Raw genomic sequence first — 19,148 nt, 5'->3', positions numbered from 1 at the left:
ATCACAACTTGACATTGTCTTCTTCACTCTTTGATGCATCCCAGCCTTGCACGTTCAAAGAATGCTCGCCTCACCTCGACCTCAAACTGCTCTGAGCAAGGCATCTTCATGTTTGACGCCGCGAGCCAATTCATGTAGAATATGGGAAAGATGTCTATATCAGAATGCCGGCAGAGCAAACAAGGTTACAACGCCTTCTCAACCTGTGGGCAAGCGATTGCCGGCGCACTCGTGGGATGGTCATATGCACGTGGTCGAGCCTGATCAATATCAGATTTCTCCATCTGCAGTATACAAGCCAAGAACCTCTTCCCTTGCCGACGCCCTCACATTCGAGAGGTCTCTGGGTTTTGAAAACATCGTCTTGGTACAGCCTTCGATCTACGGTACGGATAATGCGTGTTTGTTATCCGCACTCAAACAGCTGGGTCCTTTGCGTGGTCGCGGCATCGTGGTCGTCGACCCTTCAACCATCCAGATTGAGACGCTGGGTGACTGGCATGCGCTTGGAGTTCGTGGCCTCCGTGTGAACCTGCAATCAGTGGGGAGAATCATGAATCAAATTGAAATGGAGGAGATTCTGCTCCTCCATGCAGAAATTGCCCGCCCCCGGAACTGGGTGATCGAGTTGTATGTTTCGATGAGGACAATACCTTTAATCGAAGCAGTGGCGCAGCGCCTGGGTGTTCGTCTGTGCATTGATCATTTCGGAAGTCCCGATCTAATCAACCAGATTCGGGGCCCTAGAACAACTGGGCTGGATCCTTATTCTCTTCCTGGTTTTTGCTCTCTGATTCGACTACTACGAGCCGGCAATACCTATGTCAAGTTATCTGCCCCGTATCGACTTACTCAGGACCAACACATGCACGATCTCAAGACCCTGGCCCGAGAATTTCTTACGATAGCACCGGACCGAGTCATCTTTGCGACAGATTGGCCACACACGCGGTTTGATGGCATCGATATCAGCCCATTCACCGAGTCGTGCTTGGATCTTTGCGCGCATGACTCTCAATTGGCGGAAAAGTTGTTTAGACGCAATACTGAGCGAATGCTAGACGTGTTTCCTAAATAAACATACGTTCTTCATGAGTCATACAGGACCTCAATTCACAGTACTATATGTTGTTCACTTTGATTATTCTGTGTGGCGCTACTGCTTGTTGCTTGGTTTCCGTTTCGCATATGAGGTGAAACATTCCCTGTTGGTTTGATAATGCTTGTTCCTCGGCTTCTCGATCAAGAATAATATTGACATTGTAAGATCACTGGCTCCTCATAAGATCAACAAGACCTCGAAGCTGTGCGGTAACGCAGCAACCTGAAGGTGTAAAGATCTGCTTAGACGTCCTCGGCGTTCTGGAAGATGACATGCGATGTGCAAATCTTCTTGGGGCCCTAGATGGTGCGCAAGATTGTTAGACTTGGGAGGCATACTAAGAACCAATCTTCCATGAAAGCAACACTTACAATAGTATAGCAGCACGCAGGGCGGGACTGGTCCTCACACAGCTGCGGGACGGTCAAAAGCTGACCTGTAATAAGCAGAATGGTTAGTTCTCGCTTCTTTATGAGATGATTCTCGCTCCGGTGAAGCAATCGTCGAGATCGAGACGATGACTTACAATCCACCGCTTCGTTGGCCTTGGCATTGTTTCGTGCGGGCTTCATGTCGCGACAGCAGTATGGGTACTGCACCATGCCCGTGTGGTCTGCGGCAAACTTGCAAGACATGTTAATCTTCTGAGTCCCCGATGAATCGGTCGACTGGGCGATAGACTCGACGGCCAGAGTGGCGGCGAGAGTGAAGATGAAGGCTGAGAAGCGCATTTCGGTGGGTGGGCTTTGAACTTGGGTACGAGAAGCAAAATGGGCGCAGTACTGGATGAGCAAAGGACTCGAGGAGCGAGAAACAGTTGATGTATTATGTGAGGCTTAGGTGAACACCTGATGCACGGCAGCCCTTTCGAGTCTTGCTTCTAGGGCTATGCAGGAGTAATTGCAGGGTCAAAACTACACGCCTCGATTGGCCAACTGACTTGAATACTGAGGTATAAAGTCGCGAGGAGTAGTGGTTCATTGGAACCCCGAGTGGATGCCCAACCCTTCCCCTTACATGCCGCTGTCTGGACCTGAATGTGGGCAGTCGGACAGGAGGGTAAACACCGCGTCGCCAGGCGTACGGCCATGAGCGATTACCTTGAACGAGAGGGAAATCGAATTTCGCAAAACACTGAGTGTCAAGCTGAAGCTGAGCGGTACTGTGCCTATGACATGTGGGACCAGCTCGCAGTGTGTGGAGGGATATGCTCCTGATAGTATGTTGTATGTTGTATGTACCATCGTGTTTTTTTTTTTTTTTTGGTTCGATTAGACTCTGATGATTGTATTACAGGTCGCATCTGCAATTAGTGCCGTTACCTATATGTGTATGACTGTATGTATGTACACAATAGATCGTCTCCGGTAATTACTCCTAAATGAACTCCTCGATTCAATGGGCATGGTAGCCACGTGACCATTGTGGCTCCCCGGTCTTTCTGCCTGAGGCGGCAAGCAATATCAAGATACTGAGGAACCATACTACAACTATCAGTGACTCAGTAGTTAGTACTCAGTACTACTCACTACGGTACTCAGTAGTACTACCCGAATGGCTCCATTTACCAGGCATGGCAGGTAGTAGGAGTAGTGCCCGGCAGCGCCCAATTGTCATCTGGGCTTGCGCTCGGGTTGTTGCCCCTCGCCGGGCTTTTCCCCATTTGGTATACACGGAAATCACTGAAGCGTGAATACCTCCTTCTGCCCAGCGGTGTGGAGGGAACCGTTCACGTGTCGCCATCAGCGGATGCCATGGGAACTTGACATCTGCCGGGGTTCTGCCAATGAGCGTCCGTGACGGGCCCATTTGTTGAGGCCCAACGCTTAGCTAATCATTCAGGGCAAGAGAGTGACCGTGCTGATTGGTCGAGTGGCACAGTCCTTGGATGCACCGACAGGCTCCCCCGCCGCCAATAAACGGAGGGACCCCCTCTTGCTTATCAGGAGTACAAGAACACACAAGTATACCACTTTGAATCTTTTCCTTTTGTCCTCTCATTCTCTCGATTTGCCCCTCCATCTTTTGACACCAGACTCTTCTTGCTCTGCCACGATCCTCTCCGTCCACCATGAAGCGCTCATCCACCAAGAATTCGACCGACATGGACCGCAAGGTTTACATTCCTCTGTGCATCTGCCTGCTCTCTTTTGCCGTTATCGCGTACCACCATTAGACCTCGTGGCGAACTGGTGAATCCAACGCCGCCTTACCTCTTGTCGACCAACCTTCCTCACGAAACATCATCAGTTCGAGCGGCTTGGGTCTACCAAAAAGAATCCAATTCACAAGGCCCATCTGCCGTTGAACAAGTACCACGAGACTCCACGTTCTCACTATTGAATCGCGGCAAGACTCTCAACTCCCTCTGTCCTTCCCTCTTTCCTCAGGCCCAGCCGCAATATAAGCCGAGGGAATTGGGCAAGAACGATGCAACAACGGTCTATCGATGTCAAACTGGTCGAATCTCTCATCAGAGTCGAATCTTCTCTTTTCTCTATCCATCTTTCTCCCTCTCTCTCTCTCTCTCTTTGCATGTGAGGTCGAGGCCTGGTGCAATGAATTCGCGGGCAAACGCAAATGGCTTCCACCCGGTCGATTAGCAGCCGCGCTCAATGCTCCTCGAAGGCTTGACCAACAGCGTCCATACTACAAGCCCTGGCCCATGAGCGTCAACATCAGCAGACAGTAATGGCTGTTGAGCGACCAGTACCTTTGATCCTGACCTTTTGAAAGAGAAGATAGGTCAGCGGTTGCTCACTGGCTGTGGCCATGTTTCGCCCCTGGCCCTTTTCGCATTCAATACTTCCCATGAGAGTCCTTGCTTTTGCTCTTCTCTCATACTTGAGGGCACTCATTCCAACTGGCGACCACGTTCCTTTGTCAATTTTTTCTTTTTTTTTGAGGTGAACTCGAACACTCTCGGTGTGTCGAGTCCATTTGCTTGAAGAGCACCTGATGCTCCTGACTGCTTAGATACCCCATGTCCTTTTGAATGCTCGATCCTCCTAGGGAAAGAGGCTGTCTTTCTTGTCCTTGTCTTTGGCTTGTATAGGTCGAAATTGAAACAAGAATTCAATTTTTTATATCACATGAGATCCCTCCTGCACAGAACACTAACAACGCGCGAGAATCCTTCCAGTTTAGGTCATGCCAAGGACTCGAGTATATCTACACCTTTCAGATGCTTGCCGATACTGACAAAGGTGTTGCTTCGGCACATGCCTGCCAGCCCATCCGGTGATCCCACAGACTAGATTACTTTCTCTGCCTGCGCAATAGCTCATTAGTAATTCGACTACTTAAAAATCACATATTGTAGTATTGACTCGGTCCATCTCGCCAGTGAACCTGATCTACTGCTAGCAATAAACTACCTACTAACTTAGTTAGTATTCACTACTTAGTAGTCACTAGTCAGTGGTTATTAGTTAGTTACTACCTACATAGTGACTCCTTAATTACTACTTAACTACTTAGTGTTGGTTAGTAACCAAGGTTAGTTAACGTCAAGTTAGTAGTTAGTAATTAGTGATACCCTCTTCAGTAACCTTAAATGAAGAGGCCCGATTTGTCATCACGTGGCCTCGGCCCATGGCCGCTGGAACCGGTCGGACCGGAAGTGAGCGAAGCTGCCCCGAGTTACAGTCGTAGTAGTATGTAGTTAGAGCCAAGCAGGTTCATGACGATTTGCACCCTTTCCTGAAACCTGGTCCTCCGATTCCATCGAACTCTCATTATTTCCCCGATTCCGTAATCACCGTCCAAGCTCGAGGTCAGCTTTACCCCCGAAAAAGCCCTGCTCACACTGTTTCCATTTCCCTGACTCTCAATTGGCCTTGCTGCATTGAGGTTTTCCCCGCAGCTGCTCTTCTTCTGGATCTTTTGCCCCTCTTGTCGCTTCCTCTTCTACTTTTCCTTTCCTTCTCCGCTCTCTGCGTCCTATTTATCCATGCTTTCCCGCTCTCTCCGCATTCGCTCATCTCCGATCAGCTTGCGCACTTCCTTTCAGTCCCAGCCTTCTGTCTCTCGGTCGCTCCATACTGGTCTACGCTTGACCGACACTCGAACACTGGCGACCGCGCGCAGCTCCTCTAGAACAGTTTCGAACAACTTCGGCTCCCGGTTGTCGTCGATTACTCGGCACTTCTCGTCCTCGTCCCCCACGTTCGAAAACACAAGCCCCTCCACGATGGCTCCCGTCGAGGTTCAACAGTACGACTACATCGTCTTGGGTGGTGGTAGCGGTGGCAGTGGTAGCGCGCGTCGTGCGGCCGGTTGGTACAAGGCGAAAACCCTGATTGTCGAGAGCGGCCGATCTGGCGGCACTTGTGTGAATGTCGGGTGCGTATACAATGCCGGAATCCCTGGCGACGGTGGCGTTCACCGAGAGCCATAGTCTTAACTGATTTTTTTCCTGATTTTTTTTTCTTTTGTTTGATCACAGGTGCGTTCCCAAGAAGATGACCTGGAACTTTGCTTCGATCAACGAGATGATGGAAGGTGCCAAGCACTACGGCTACGATATCCCCGAGGGAACCAAGATCAACTACAAGCATTTCAAGGACACTCGAGATGCCGAGGTCAACAGACTCAATGGTATCTACGAGCGCAACTGGAACAAGGAGGGCATTGATCTTATTCACGGACGTGCCCGCTTCGTGGAACCCAAGGTGATCGAGGTTGGCTTGCCCGACGGTACGATCGCTCGCTATACCGCTCCGCACATCCTGATCGCGACAGGTGGTCGACCAAACCTGCCTGACGTCAAGGGTGCCGAGCACGGTATCACCAGCGACGGCTTCTTCGAGATGGAGGAGATGCCTCCCAAGATTGCCGTTGTCGGTGCTGGTTATATTGCCGTGGAGTTGGCCGGTGTGATGAACGCCGTCCACGTGGAAACACACATGTTTATTCGCGGCGACACCTTCCTGCGCAAGTTCGACCCCATGGTGCAGAAGACCATGACGGATCGCTACGAGGCCGCCGGTGTCAAGATGCACCGTAAGCACCCGGGTTTCAAGGAGATCCAGCTTATCCGCGATGGCAAGGGCAAGGACAAGCTGCTCAAGCTGATCAGCAACGACGGCTCCGAGTTGGAGGTCAATGAGGTTCTGTGGGCCGTTGGTCGTGCTCCTGAGGTTGAAGACCTGCACCTCGACATTCCCGGTGTCAAGTTGAACGACAGCGGTCACGTCATTGTGGATGAGTACCAAAACACTTCGGTCCAGGGCGTCTATGCTATCGGTGATGTGACCGGCCAAGCCGAGCTTACCCCAGGTTCGTATAATATACGCTTTGTCACATTCCCTCTGAAAAAAAAAAAAAAAAGGAATTTCAAAAGGCTGACCCAAAATTCTCCAGTTGCCATTGCCGCCGGTCGTCACCTCGGTAGCCGTCTCTTTGGCCCCTCCGAGTTCAAGACCGCCAAGCTCAACTACGACAACATCCCCACCGTTGTCTTCTCCCACCCCGAAGTCGGCACCATCGGTCTGACCGAGCCCGAAGCGCGCGAGCGCTACGGCGATGACAAGATCAAGGTGTACCACACCAAGTTCACCGCCATGTACTACAGCGTGATGCCCAGCGAGGAAAAGGCCAAGAACCCCACCGAAATGAAGATCGTCTGCGCTGGTCCCCAGGAAAAGGTGGTTGGTCTGCACATCCTCGGCCTCGGTGTTGGCGAGATGCTTCAGGGCTTTGGAGTGGCCGTCAAGATGGGTGCTACCAAGGCCGACTTTGATAGCTGTGTGGCGATTCACCCGACAAGTGCGGAGGAGTTGGTCACTATGCGGTAAATAGTATGTACGTACTGAAAGGTGGGGGGGGGGGGGAAGATTGATAGATGATAGAATATATTCCTAGGTATATCACAATATTGGAAACAAAGTCCAGTAGTAATACCTGACTTGAAGAAGTAGGACGACATGTGACTGTGAAATGACTGGTTTTATTCTTGTCAGAAGTCAAGAAAAGATTAAACTGATGAAGAAGAAGAAGAAGAAGAAGAAGAAGAAGAAGCGCTTTTGTGTTGCACCCCCCCCCCCCCCCCCCCCCCCTACCTTTTCACATTTGCATCACCATTGTCCTCTTGGTGTTGCCGTCTTGTTAGTAGGGGTTGGGCTTGCGTCATAGGGTTTTTGAGCCCATACACGCCGTCTAGATGCAGAGATTCGGCCGTCAGTGAGGTTCGATTCGTGCACTCACACAAGGTGATCAGGGCATGCGAGGGTTGACAAGTGTATACAAGGAGATTCCCCACTCACCCACGATGCCAGATGTGAAAGCGTGGATTCAACAATTCATTCCGCAATCGAGCCACATATACCTGCACCTCTTCCTGACTCCACGGCGAGGGACTCCCATATCGGGTCAGTAACCACATGCACCAACCTTCTAGACCGGAGCTCCAATGCTGGTGATTGACCATGCCCGCCTCCTTGAGTTCTTTATCTCGAGGCCAGGGGCCAATGGGCCACTTGTACAATTTCTGGTGGACGTTGGTGAAGCCCGCTTTTTGAATCTTGTTTGTCATTGTGTCGAAAGTGTCGACACCTCGGCCGGCTCGTTCGCCACAGGCGAGCATGTTGGGGCCCCAGTCATTTAAGATATTATCTGGTGGTAGACTGCCATCATCTGTTTGAATCATGGGACTCACTTCCAGCTGTTCGATCCAGCCTCCTGGTTTTAGGTTGCTAGGTGGATGTTAGTAGATAGGACGTTGCTTGGTGTCTCGTGAGGGTTCGGTGTGACTGGAGACGTGGGCATGGTGATCGACATTGAAGAAAACAAAAACAAAAACAAGAAGAAAAAAAAAAAAAAAAAAAAAAAAACTCCCCACCCCCATGTGACCCGTCGAGACTTACTCGTAGCATTGTTTATATAGACGTTCCCATTCGGCTTCTTCAAAAGATCCGATCATGATCCGCATATGAATGAGATCAAATGGCTCGTGCCAGGTCCATTCTTGCTGTACATCATCCACCTCCAGAACACAATTGGGAGGCACCCATGTGACGGGGGGAGGGAAGAGGTCCACTCCACGAACGGTGGCTAAGGTGTGCATCAGCGTGAAAAGATTCTCATCATAAGTGAGTCTGCTCCAGCGGCTTTTTTGTTTTCAAAGAGCGCCGAGTATATCTCTCTCTTGCTTGTGACTCACCTTCTGGAAACATATCGGCAACGTCACTTGCAGCAAGTTCAGCAGCATACTTCTCCACGTCTCCGAGGATCACAAACGGCTTCACTCACATCGCCCATGTTCCTTTTCCCGTCCCGATGTCCAGGATATTCTGAGGTGACTTGACTGGAGCCCGGAAGAATGGATTATCATGATTGGACTCGAGAATCAGAGCACACAGGTGTCTGTGAGGAGCGAGACCAGCATCAGTGAGTGGGTTCGACACGATGAATCCGGGGTCGGCCAATCTCCGGGACTTACCCGGCCTCGTATGCCTCGAATTGCGCGTCATCCGCGGGGATCCTGCCCGAGGGAATGAGATGGTCTGCCTTGCGAGTGGTGTTTGATTTTACTTCTCAAGTGTCTGTTGACTCACAGATACTCCTTGTTCCGTAGAGCTTGATAGCTGGAGAGGTGGAAAGTCCGTCATTGCTTAGTCAGTGATCTAGGCTCTCGTGGAGGGTCCGATTCCTTGGCTTCTCTTACCGTCTGCCATTTTCGATCAGACCTCGATAAATCGAGGATCCGATAGAGGTGGTTTCCCTAGAATCATTGCAACAACGGATAAGCAGACTGTCCGCAGGAAATTAATTTGTCCCATGGAGTTTGCAATGAGGGCCCGAGCCATCACTCCGAGCCATCAGCTCCCCCCCCCCCCCCCCCTTCTCCTCCCCTTTTCTTCAGGTTCTCTTTTTCTTCTCTTCTTAGATCTCGCCGTTGCCCCATCAATTTTTTTTTTCTTTCGGTGCTAGGGAAACCTTTTCCGTCTTCCACGTGGCGCTGAGGGGAATCATCACTCACGATTGCCAGTCGTCGGGCCAGTACGCACTTGCGACAGCGTACGTGTCCGGATCCTCCAAGAGTCGGTCAGTTCTCGCGGATTTTGCATCTTGCAACGTGATTGACGTTGGAGTGAAGCCGACTGCTTACCACCGCAATCGCCTCCGGTTCCGACATCGGAAAGATGAGGGAGGTTTGAGGGTTCGAATGTGCCCCGATTGGAGATGTGCCCGCCGCGCGACAGACTTGCCCTTCCAAGATTCGTTCTGTAGCTGGTGACCCTCTTCCGGCGGGTTTTGTTCGCAGCGATCGCTGGGGTTGGACTTGTAGTAGTGAATTGGAAACCAAGGTCGCGATGATTTCCAAGCACAAGAATTGGAATCCCGATTAGCGGAGATGACTTGTCTTGCTCTGATTTGTGGTTTCCGGTGGGCAATTTGAATGGCACGTTGACAACGGCAGACAATTTTGCTTTAATGTCGGTGGGGGGGAGGGTTCTGGACGGAGAGGATGTGCGTTGGCGCGGATGACTCGGTCTTGACATTGACATCCGCACACGCACGGTTTGGGGACGATTGGAGTGGACCGGCAAAAGTACAGAGCCCACACGCGAAGGCGTAAACTCAAAGTGGTTCGGAACGGAGACCAGAACCCTCTTTTGTACTTGCCCGTGAGAATCTGTGGACAGAAGCACACGGGGGTGAGTAAGTGACCGGGGGGGGGGGAAGTCTGGTCGAAGTCAGAGGGGGAACAGAGGTGGTTCTTTTGGTCAGTTCGGAATGCTACAGTAGTTTTCGAAATCAGTTATACCTCCGCACTCTTACGACTTCACTCTCGGAAAATAAATCCGAAATACGCTAACTTTCTTTGGCTTACCGCTCTAAAAGTTTGGCAAAACAATGATAAGAATGGGCTTATATGACGGATCAGTCATGATAATATTACTGTAATATTCTATAGAACCACGTATATAGAAACTTAGGGGAGCTCTAGGGATCTAGTACCTTATGAAGTTATGATCTCCAGCTTACTTATACCCTTCCCGCCTATCCTACTCGTTCTTACGGTCTTACCCCTTATTCGTCCCGTATCCGACGTAACTACCCGCTAGTGACTACCTAGGTAGTTAGCTACGCTTATGCTATAGAGAGCTAATCCTAGTCCGTCGTAATGTCTCTCTATTTCATTACTTCGATCACTACCTATGATGAGTTTCATTCGCTACTAGCCCGCCGACGAAACGTGGTTTTCAGGATAAGCTCATATAGTTAGTCTACGTAACAGGATTTTGACGTTCCGACTTTGTGTCGAGCGACGTGGACCGAGAGACGGGAGGGAGATGGAGATGAACATGGAGATGGAGACGGGAGGGAGATGAAGATGGAGATGGAGAGGGAGACGGACAGATGAAGTCTGTAGGTCTGTTGTACAAGTGCACTGCACATGTAACTGCCACACACACACTACTCTCTCTCTCTCTCTCTCTCTCGACCAAGATTGTCCGTTAATAACACATCCTCCTGGACTGGTGATGACAACCAAAAGGCGGGAGCGGGAAGAGGGGCCCCCCTGGTGTCGCCTCGGGAAGAAGAGTCTCCACCAGACGGAAGGCTTCCAAGTGGCTCGTCCATCATGCCATTCCGATGCAACTGCGGCTTTGACGCGGGTGGTTTATTCTCGAGCTAATCTGCGTAGAGGATTGACCATGCCATTCCACCTCTTCAGTGGAAGGATGAGACTGGATGATGGATTACCATGCAAAGGGATCATGGGGCCGGGGGAAAGCGGAAGAGCACAAGAGGAAGAAGATGAGGAGGGAACAATCATGTTGAATGCAGATCGTGCAAGGTTGCAGTAAGGACACCTGATTCTCCAAAGTTAAAGTTGGGGCGAGGGTGGTCGGGCTCGGTCAGTCTCGGTGGTGTCACACTTGAGAAGTGGCCGGTGGTCGGTGGTCGGTGGTCAGTGTGTCTTGGCAGAATTCAGCGAGGCTTTGGGTTGGCGAGAAATCGAGGCGACGAAGAGAAGAGGGCGCCGTACAGAGAGAACAGAAAGTCAGAAGGACAACAAGCGGGGTGGAACCGATAAAGTACGGGATTGACAATTGTACATAACTACGTACTACCTTCATTGATGAGGGAAGAGTGACCCAAGAACAGTAGCAGGAGACAAGGTCGAGGCCTCGACGACATTACTATCAACAGCAGTCCAAGTCCAGTAGGTGATCAATAGAGGAGGACATCCAGCGTGCTACTAGTAGGCTTCTGCCAGTACAAACAGAGTACTACCGAGTGCTGACCGGAACGACCTCCCTGGTACCTAATAACCTATAAACCCCGATGGCAGGTGGTCAATGCAATCACGAACATCTGTATGATGTACGAGGAGAAAATCATCCCTATTGACTCGGAATTGAACCGTTGCACGCAATGCCTCCTAAAAGTACAGTCCATCGATCATCAGATAGATGGAGGAACAAAAGTCGCCGCAGGATTCTTCGTCCACTTTAGATTCGTCCTCCATGAACGAACGCAGTGGACACTGACACGGTGGACACGGGGCCAGTGATACAGGACGCCCAACTTTCAGCCCCATCCTCCATGCCCATCGGGACCAGCTGATCATTTCACAAAATCCATCCCTATGCCGATCAGCAGTTCAGTACTGAGTACTCAGTCCGTACTGAGTATTCAGTAGAGAGTGGTACTACTACCCACTCTCAGTAGTATTAACGGGTAGCTCGACTGCCAGCTTACCAGCGTGAGACCCTGTCGTTACTTCCAAGTTTCCCGCATCCCACCTCCATCTCGGCCCCTCACGACGAACAAGGGAAACGAAGCGGCGCGGACCGAATTCCCGCCCACTCACTATACCAGATCGGCAGGCTCATTTCCAGTGGAATGATTCCACATGACAACACCGAGGGCGGGCCATATGACAGCGGTACTACCGTGCTTGTCCTATAGTTACCAGGAGCAAAAAAGGGATCAGTCCCTTGGCAAGCGGAACTAACTGAACCACCTGCAGGAATCCATCGACTTCTAGACTAACTTACTACCCGGACGAACAAATGTGGTGGCTTCCCAACACACTACTAGCAGACTAGCAGTAGTTCCTGGACGATCCCTACAGCGGCGCCAACGGGCCAAAATTAGGACCTCTCGTCAGTCCAGACTACAGACTACAGTCACAACTCACTAGTGAGTGTGAAGTTGTGAAGTGGTTACGTGTGTCAGGGTACTGCAGCAGCGCAGGGACTAAGGGCCACCACCCTTTCCTCCCGCATCGCAACCCGGTCTCGGGTCAACATCCCTGTCCCTGGAGACAGCTTCGGATCTGTTCGTCTATTGATTGGACTCTTCTCGTCTTTGGATGACGAAAGACGTTGGTGCTACTGCACGCCATGGGCTCTAGCCTCTAGCGTGCCGAGACGTCAGGCATCCGGCCCCCGCCAGAAGTTCACCCGGTCGAGCCATTCGACAGGAGGGTTCGTCGTGATGCGGGACTGGATAGTCCGGACTCGGTAGTAGAGGCTGTGATATAGATACTAGTAGTAGTAGTAGTAGTAGTAGTAGTAGTAGTAGTAGTAGTAGTAGTAGTAGTAGTAGTAGTAGTAGTAGTAGTAGTAGTAGTAGTAGTAGTAGTAGTAGTAGTAGTAGTAGTAGTAGTAGTAGTAGTAGTAGTAGTAGTAGTAGTAGTAGTAGTAGTAGTAGTAGTAGTAGTAGTAGTAGTAGTAGTAGTAGTAGTAGTAGTAGTAGTAGTAGTAGTAGTAGTAGTAGTAGTAGTAGTAGTAGTAGTAGTAGTAGTAGTAGTAGTAGTAGTAGTAGTAGTAGTAGTAGTAGTAGTAGTAGTAGTAGTAGTAGTAGTAGTAGTAGTAGTAGTAGTAGTAGTAGTAGTAGTAGTAGTAGTAGTAGTAGTAGTAGTAGTAGTAGTAGTAGTAGTAGTAGTAGTAGTAGGTAGTAGTAGTAGTAGTAGTAGTAGTAGTAGTAGTAGTAGTAGTAGTAGTAGTAGTAGTAGTAGTAGTAGTAGTAGTAGTAGTAGTAGTAGTAGTAGTAGTAGTAGTAGTAGTAGTAGTAGTAGTAGTAGTAGTAGTAGTAGTAGTAGTAGTAGTAGTAGTAGTAGTAGTAGTAGTAGTAGTAGTAGTAGTAGTAGTAGTAGTAGTAGTAGTAGTAGTAGTAGTAGTAGTAGTAGTAGTAGTAGTACTAAGTACTAAGTACTAAGTACTAAGTACCAAGTACGAAGTACGAAGTCCTAAGTACGAAGTCCTAAGTAGTAGTAGATACTCGATAGTAATACTACTGCCTGAGAGGTCAACCCCACTGTGGAAAAGGTACCACCGATGGAGTCGATGCGGAAGCTAGAGCCCACGGGCGCGACTCAAAGTAGCAGCATGCATGAACCTACAGTAATCCTGTGGTCCAAGCCAGAGGAGGAGGAGGAGGAGGCGGGAGAAATTGGAAACCCAGATCCGAGGGCCAGTGGACGGCTGGACAGTGATACTACCGCAGATTGTGTCCGTATTAAAGTCTGGATTTTCACGGGGATCAGACGTGTGACTGTTCGTCGGAAGAGAGAATTGCAGATGGTACTACCGTTAGGTACCTAACTAAGTCAGGTAAGGCAGTGAGTCCTGGGGTCTTGATCACGGTCCGTGACAGACAAGACAACAGAGTCAGCGATTCATGGGAGTAGTGAAAAAAAGGTTAAGCAGCCGAGATGGGAATGCCAAGTGAAGTCCTCGACCATCATCTTACTGTGCACCAGCTTGGATTCTACAGGGAACTTGAAGCACAGTAGCACCCTGGAGGGTCGGTAGACAGGTCGCCATCACCGTGTCGTGCGCTTCTACCTAGACCGAATAGTGAAACGATACTTCGGCCTTCTACTTTGTCTGTGCGACGATTCCTCGAATGACGATCGCGGTAGTCCTATAGCAAAAGGTCTATCGGTGGATGTTCCGCTCTAGATCCCCGCGGGTCGGGGAGGACGGGAAACGTTCTGTTCGACAGACTTTGACTCGGACCATGAAATGAGTGCACTTCGTCTTACTACCCGGCAAGAAAGACAGAATGAGGGATCGTCTGATGTCTATTATCTAGGATCACTATCTAGTATTTACTGACCTCACAAGTGTTCTTTTGGCTCCTACATTTGTACGGTGGCCTCACTTTCTCAAAGCCATTTACCTTTTGTTTTTTTTTTTCTTTTTTTTTCCTTTTTTACCGTCCCTCTCTCTCTCTCTCTACCCCACGACTCGCTGGGTTGCACGAGCCAGAAAGTTAGACGAGCAGGTGCCAGGCCGTCCTCAGTCCGCAGCACGCAGTCTGCAGTCTGCACTGCTGCAGTCCACAACCTGCAGCCCAGAAGAGGGGAGGTCGGAGGTCGGAGACCCAGCCACGCCAAGTCCCCGACTGGGAAGCACATGGAAGGTCTGACTATCGTCCAGGTACTAGGTTCCTAGATCAGCATAGTAGGTAGTAGGTAGTAGGTAGTAGGTACCTAAATAGTCACGAGGTAGTAGGTAAGGTGACTAGTACTCATCTCTCATCTCTCATGGCTCATCTCTCATCTCTCATGGCTCATCTCTCATCTCTCATGGCTTATCTCTCATGGCTTATCTCTCATCTCTCATGGCTCATTGCTCATTGCTCATCACTCGCAAAGTTCTGACGTGAGAAGCGGCAGCCTTCAGAAGAGATGATTGGAACAATTGGAAAGCTATCCAGGCAAGTGGAACGCCTGGTGATTTGGGGAACAGATCCGGTCCGGGATGCAGTCGGCTGCATCGCGCGGTAAAGGAAAGCTGGAGCTCGCTCTCTGCTGGGGACTACGGGCTAGGGGCTACGGGCTACGGGATGTTGTATGATGGAGAGTCCAAGCCGAGGCAAAGCAGTTGAAACGTGGGGAGGCATTTCACGTGCACTATGCATTGGTGCAGTAGTACGCAGTTACGTACTACGCAGGGTGCTGCATCATGTCTTCCCGGAATAATTAGAACCAGTAGGTTCTTGGTGGTTGGTACCAGGTAGTTACTAGCTACGAGAGTAGATTCGGTAGTCAAGCATGAGATGATGAGATTCCTATTCTTCAGGACAGTGGTAGCATGAATGCATCCTGCAGACCACTGCATATCCTCATCCTGTCGCTAGTCCCGTAGTGGATGACATGGGTGGGTGAGCGGATCGGCTGTGGATGGAAATAGTGGGACATGGCTTCTATCTTGGGAAAAAGAAAATACTGTAAATATTGTTCCATTGAGGACTAGATCGGTTGTCCTGTATGAGAGAGAGAGAGAGAGAGAGAGAGAGAGAGAGAGAGTGAGTGAGTGAGTGAGGAGAGTGTGTGTGTGATCAAGAAGAAGAAAGGACCCAAAACTTTCCCAGCAGAAAGCGAGTGTCCCTTTTCCTCTGTTTCCATCTCTCTCCCATCTTGCCTGGGTCCCATGTGCAACCTGCAATGTGATGTTCATGGTCAGTCATCCTCGTTGGCAAAGTGTCCGTTGCACTCCGTTCGGCTCGTTTTCCTGCAGCCGAGCTCCTCCGCTAAGGCCCAAAACAGACGGGAACCAGTCTGTCGGGTGCGTCGGGTTTCCTTTCCCAAGGGCTCGGATGCGGCACTCGCAAAATGGCATTGTTTCGCCTGCAGATATGCTGACACGCTCTCGGATCGCAGACCAGGACTTTTTGATGGATTGGACCCTATCTCATGGGGGAGAGGGGAAGGATGAGTTTGTCGGATTCACTACCAGTCACCGGAAACTACAGTACAAACCTACCTACTCAGGGAGAATTCCCCGGAGAGCATACCAGTTCATTTCTCTCGGCCAGGGAGACCCCCCCCCCCCAAACCCTCCTCGCCTGTCAAAGAGCCACAAGAGGTGTCCCCGTCGCCAGACCGTTCATATCCACGTTCCATCCATCCTTCATCCACGGGTTATCTGTGGACCACTGGACACTGGACACTGAACAGTGGGCAGTGGGCACTCAGCACTGGCCAGTGGCACTGGGTACTCGACGTTTCCCGTTCTCTGGAACCACCTCCCGTCTCGTCCCGTTCAAGGCTCATCTCCGTAACTCTGCGGATTTGAAATAATCAAGAACGAGACAAAAAGGAAAATGACAATTAATAAATTAATAACGGGGAAAGAGGAATTGGTCGGGCTCATCCACCGCGTTGTCCACTCTCCGTCTGATCATCCCTCCCGAATCGGTGGTTCCTTCAAAGCGTCAGACAGGTGGAGAAATCCTTTTTCTGCTGGTGCATGGATCCCGCCCATCGTGGCAGACCAAGCGAGCAATGAAAGTTCATCAAGGGAGAATACTGAGTTTGGGAAAGAACAGATAATCCAATCATGAAAACAAAATCGAGAGCTGAGCAATGATGAAAAGGCGCAGGAGAAGAGAGTTTGGAGGGAGGAAGAGTGAGCAAAGACAGCGAAAGAGAGAGAGAGAGAGAGGAAGGAGGAAAAGAGAGAGAAAGATTCCACCCGAAAAGAGAGCTCTATCATCTCAAAAGGATCGGCATTTCCTTGCCCGGGTGTCGTTGAGGAGTTTGAACAATATCATTTTCTTTGGCTGCTTATCCCTGCTCCTGCTCCATAGCCTTCCCATGCACGATTTACTGACGTCTTATTTGTTGGACTACTACTGAATCACCACTACTCTCTCTCTCTCTCTCTCTCTCTCTCTCTCTCTCTCTCTCTCTTTCTCTGTGTAGTTTGCTCAAAATCGCCGTTGCTTGCCCTATTGAGAAAGGGCGTTACTGGAGCTAGCTCGCCTCGTGGCTCCCAAAAACGACGCTGCATCAGATGGCGTGGCTGCTGGATCTATCCCTCACACAGTTGGCGCTTTCACTGGTGGCCGTCGGAACCATCTATACCATTGGATTGGCGATACAACGACTATGGCTCTCTCCGATAGCTCACTTCCCGGGTCCCAAATGGGCGGCTCTCACCATGTGGTATGAATGGTACTATGATTCCTACCTCGAAGGCGAATATACCTTTCAAATCGCCCAGATGCACCGTCGATACGGACCCATTGTTCGTATCAGTCCCTATGAACTCCACATCAACGACCCGGAATACATCGACGTGCTCTACTCGCGCGAAGCACCTCGTAACAAATCCCTTCATCTGACCGGCATGTTCGGCGCACCGGCCTCGGCCTTTGGCACCGTGGACTATCGCCGTCATCGAATCCGTCGACAGCCCATGAACCCATTCTTCTCGCAGCAACGCATTCGATCCCTCGAGCCCATGCTGCGCGCCATGGTCGACAAGCTCTGTGACGGCATGCGCGCATGGATCCAACGACAAGCGCCGCTTCATCTGTATCACGCCTACAACGCCTTTACCACCGACGTCGTGGTCGAATACACCATGGGCGAATCCTTTCACTATCTCGACGATCCCGACTTTAGCCCGCAGTGGTCCACGACCATTCAGGCCATTGTGCGCGCGGGCATGCAGTTCAAACAATTCCAGTGGTTCATGGCTCTGTTCGAGCTTCTGCCACGATGGCTGGTTCTCAAGATCAATCCGGATCTGGGACCAGTGCTGGACCAAAAGGCCGAAAGTATCCGTCTGGCCAACTTGGTCATCGACAGTCGAAATCCCGAAAAGGTCACCGATAAGAAGCAGCCCATCGTGCCTCCGGGTACACTCTTCCATGCCTTGCTGGAGAGTAATCTACCGGCGGAAGAGAAGGCTGCGCCTCGGTTGAGTCAAGAGGTTTTCACCGTCATTGCAGCGGGTGGTGAGACCACGGCGAAGAATTTGACGACCGTCTCGTATCACCTGTTGAGTAATCCCGAGATTTTGGAGAAGCTGCGCGGAGAATTGAACCGATTGGATCCGGATGGAACGGCTTCGTTGAAGGATTATGAAGCCATGCCCTATTTGGTAAGACCTGAATGCTTTACTACTACCTGTGTTCTGGGAAGATTCGTCTATACTTGTTGTCGACTGGACTTTATGCCCATCAGGTCCAATGTGATCACACCTTTTGTTCTTTTTTTTTTTTTGTTCTGGGCTTTCCAGGTTCTCCCTAGATTTGGACAAGCTTGCCCCCAAGAATGATTCCATACCTTCAAGGCTAACCTCATATCTCAGACATCCATCATGCTCGAGGGTCTCCGCGTCTCCTTTGGCGTAGCCACCCGGCTTCAACGCAGTTCCCCGGACGAACCGATGATCTACCGCGACTGGGTGATTCCCCCGGGGGTAAGTCAAAAACAAGCACCAAACATATATCTCATCTTTGAAAGGGGGCACATCTTTTCACCGACTCACACAAGTGATGCTTTTTTCATACTAATGATATCCCTAACCAGGTCCCCGTCGGAATGACCAGTCTCCTCCTTCACAACGACCCCGAAATCTTTCCCAACCCGGAGAAATTCGATCCAGAACGATGGATGGATCCCACAGAAAGACACCGACTCGAGAAATATCTCGTCGCATTTAGTAAAGGGTCTCGACAGTGTATTGGTATTCCGTACGTAAAAAAAAAAAAAAGAAGAATCCCTCTCCATTTTGCTTTCATTCTCCCCCTTCTCTCTTCACGCCACATGCTTGAAAACCACCCAACAAGAGAACGATCAAAAAAAAAAAAAAAAAGGCCCAGTGACTAACAACGAACCTCCTCCAATGATTCCCCATCCAACAGTCTCGCCAAAGCCGAAATCCTCCTCGTGATCGCCACAATCTTCAGAGAATTCGACATGACCCTGTATGAGACGACGTACGAGGATGTCCGCGTCGTGCGCGACATGTTCAACGGGCATCCGCGCAAGGGAAGTCCAGGCGTGAGGGCTCTTGTGACGGGGTGGAGGGGATCACTGGGGTCAAGGACGGAGGGTCAGGAGTAAAGACTGGTTGGATTGATTTGGGTAGATCCGGCGTTTGATATATTGGGTCATTTTAATGTTGTCTGTTATTGAGTGATTTTGCGTTTCTATTGTTCGAGATTAAGAACGGTACATTGTGCCGTGTACTCAATTTCCACTAGACAGGTACGCAGTACTTGCTACTCACTACGGAGTACTGACTGTTGACTAACTTACTCTGTCTCACCACGGTAGATA

The 19,148-nt window shown here is 50.3% G+C and overlaps 6 protein-coding genes across 6 annotated transcripts; 3 read left to right on the top strand and 3 right to left on the bottom strand.

The window, feature by feature from the left end:
• Positions 1 to 61: 61 nt before the first annotated feature.
• N7539_002856 (putative TIM barrel metal-dependent hydrolase) lies at positions 62 to 1,078 on the top strand (the record flags this gene model as incomplete). Its single annotated transcript, XM_056932459.1, has 1 exon — positions 62 to 1,078. The coding sequence occupies one exon, from the start codon at positions 62 to 64 to the stop codon at positions 1,076 to 1,078; it is 1,017 nt and encodes a 338-aa protein (XP_056792418.1).
• A 266-nt stretch (positions 1,079 to 1,344) lies between these two features.
• N7539_002855 (uncharacterized protein) lies at positions 1,345 to 1,833 on the bottom strand (the record flags this gene model as incomplete). Its single annotated transcript, XM_056932458.1, has 3 exons — positions 1,345 to 1,401; positions 1,474 to 1,538; positions 1,629 to 1,833. 3 exons carry the CDS (start codon positions 1,831 to 1,833, stop codon positions 1,345 to 1,347), a joined length of 327 nt encoding a protein of 108 aa, XP_056792417.1.
• A 3,221-nt stretch (positions 1,834 to 5,054) lies between these two features.
• Positions 5,055 to 6,900, top strand: glr1 (glutathione-disulfide reductase GLR1; the record flags this gene model as incomplete). Its single annotated transcript, XM_056932457.1, has 3 exons — positions 5,055 to 5,446; positions 5,550 to 6,382; positions 6,467 to 6,900. The coding sequence occupies 3 exons, from the start codon at positions 5,055 to 5,057 to the stop codon at positions 6,898 to 6,900; spliced, it is 1,659 nt and encodes a 552-aa protein (XP_056792416.1).
• A 464-nt stretch (positions 6,901 to 7,364) lies between these two features.
• On the bottom strand, positions 7,365 to 9,239 carry N7539_002853 (class I SAM-dependent methyltransferase; the record flags this gene model as incomplete). Its single annotated transcript, XM_056932456.1, has 9 exons — positions 7,365 to 7,797; positions 7,969 to 8,155; positions 8,265 to 8,290; positions 8,354 to 8,467; positions 8,544 to 8,585; positions 8,659 to 8,688; positions 8,769 to 8,825; positions 9,084 to 9,136; positions 9,213 to 9,239. 9 exons carry the CDS (start codon positions 9,237 to 9,239, stop codon positions 7,365 to 7,367), a joined length of 969 nt encoding a protein of 322 aa, XP_056792415.1.
• A 3,370-nt stretch (positions 9,240 to 12,609) lies between these two features.
• N7539_002852 (uncharacterized protein) lies at positions 12,610 to 14,088 on the bottom strand (the record flags this gene model as incomplete). The annotated part of the gene is made up of 2 exons (XM_056932455.1): positions 12,610 to 13,278; positions 14,086 to 14,088. The coding sequence occupies 2 exons, from the start codon at positions 14,086 to 14,088 to the stop codon at positions 12,610 to 12,612; spliced, it is 672 nt and encodes a 223-aa protein (XP_056792414.1).
• A 2,781-nt stretch (positions 14,089 to 16,869) lies between these two features.
• N7539_002851 (cytochrome P450) lies at positions 16,870 to 18,932 on the top strand (the record flags this gene model as incomplete). Its single annotated transcript, XM_056932454.1, has 4 exons — positions 16,870 to 17,964; positions 18,175 to 18,285; positions 18,396 to 18,559; positions 18,731 to 18,932. The coding sequence occupies 4 exons, from the start codon at positions 16,870 to 16,872 to the stop codon at positions 18,930 to 18,932; spliced, it is 1,572 nt and encodes a 523-aa protein (XP_056792413.1).
• Between the last annotated feature and the right edge of the window lie 216 nt (positions 18,933 to 19,148).

The sequence above is a fragment of the Penicillium diatomitis genome (genome assembly GCF_028827545.1).
Source record: "Penicillium diatomitis strain IBT 30728 chromosome Unknown utg000003l_segment0_segment0, whole genome shotgun sequence".
NCBI classification, from domain to species: Eukaryota; Fungi; Ascomycota; class Eurotiomycetes; order Eurotiales; family Aspergillaceae; genus Penicillium; species Penicillium diatomitis.
The sequence above is the reverse complement of the archived record's forward strand: the minus strand, read 5'-3'. Positions and strand labels throughout refer to the sequence as shown.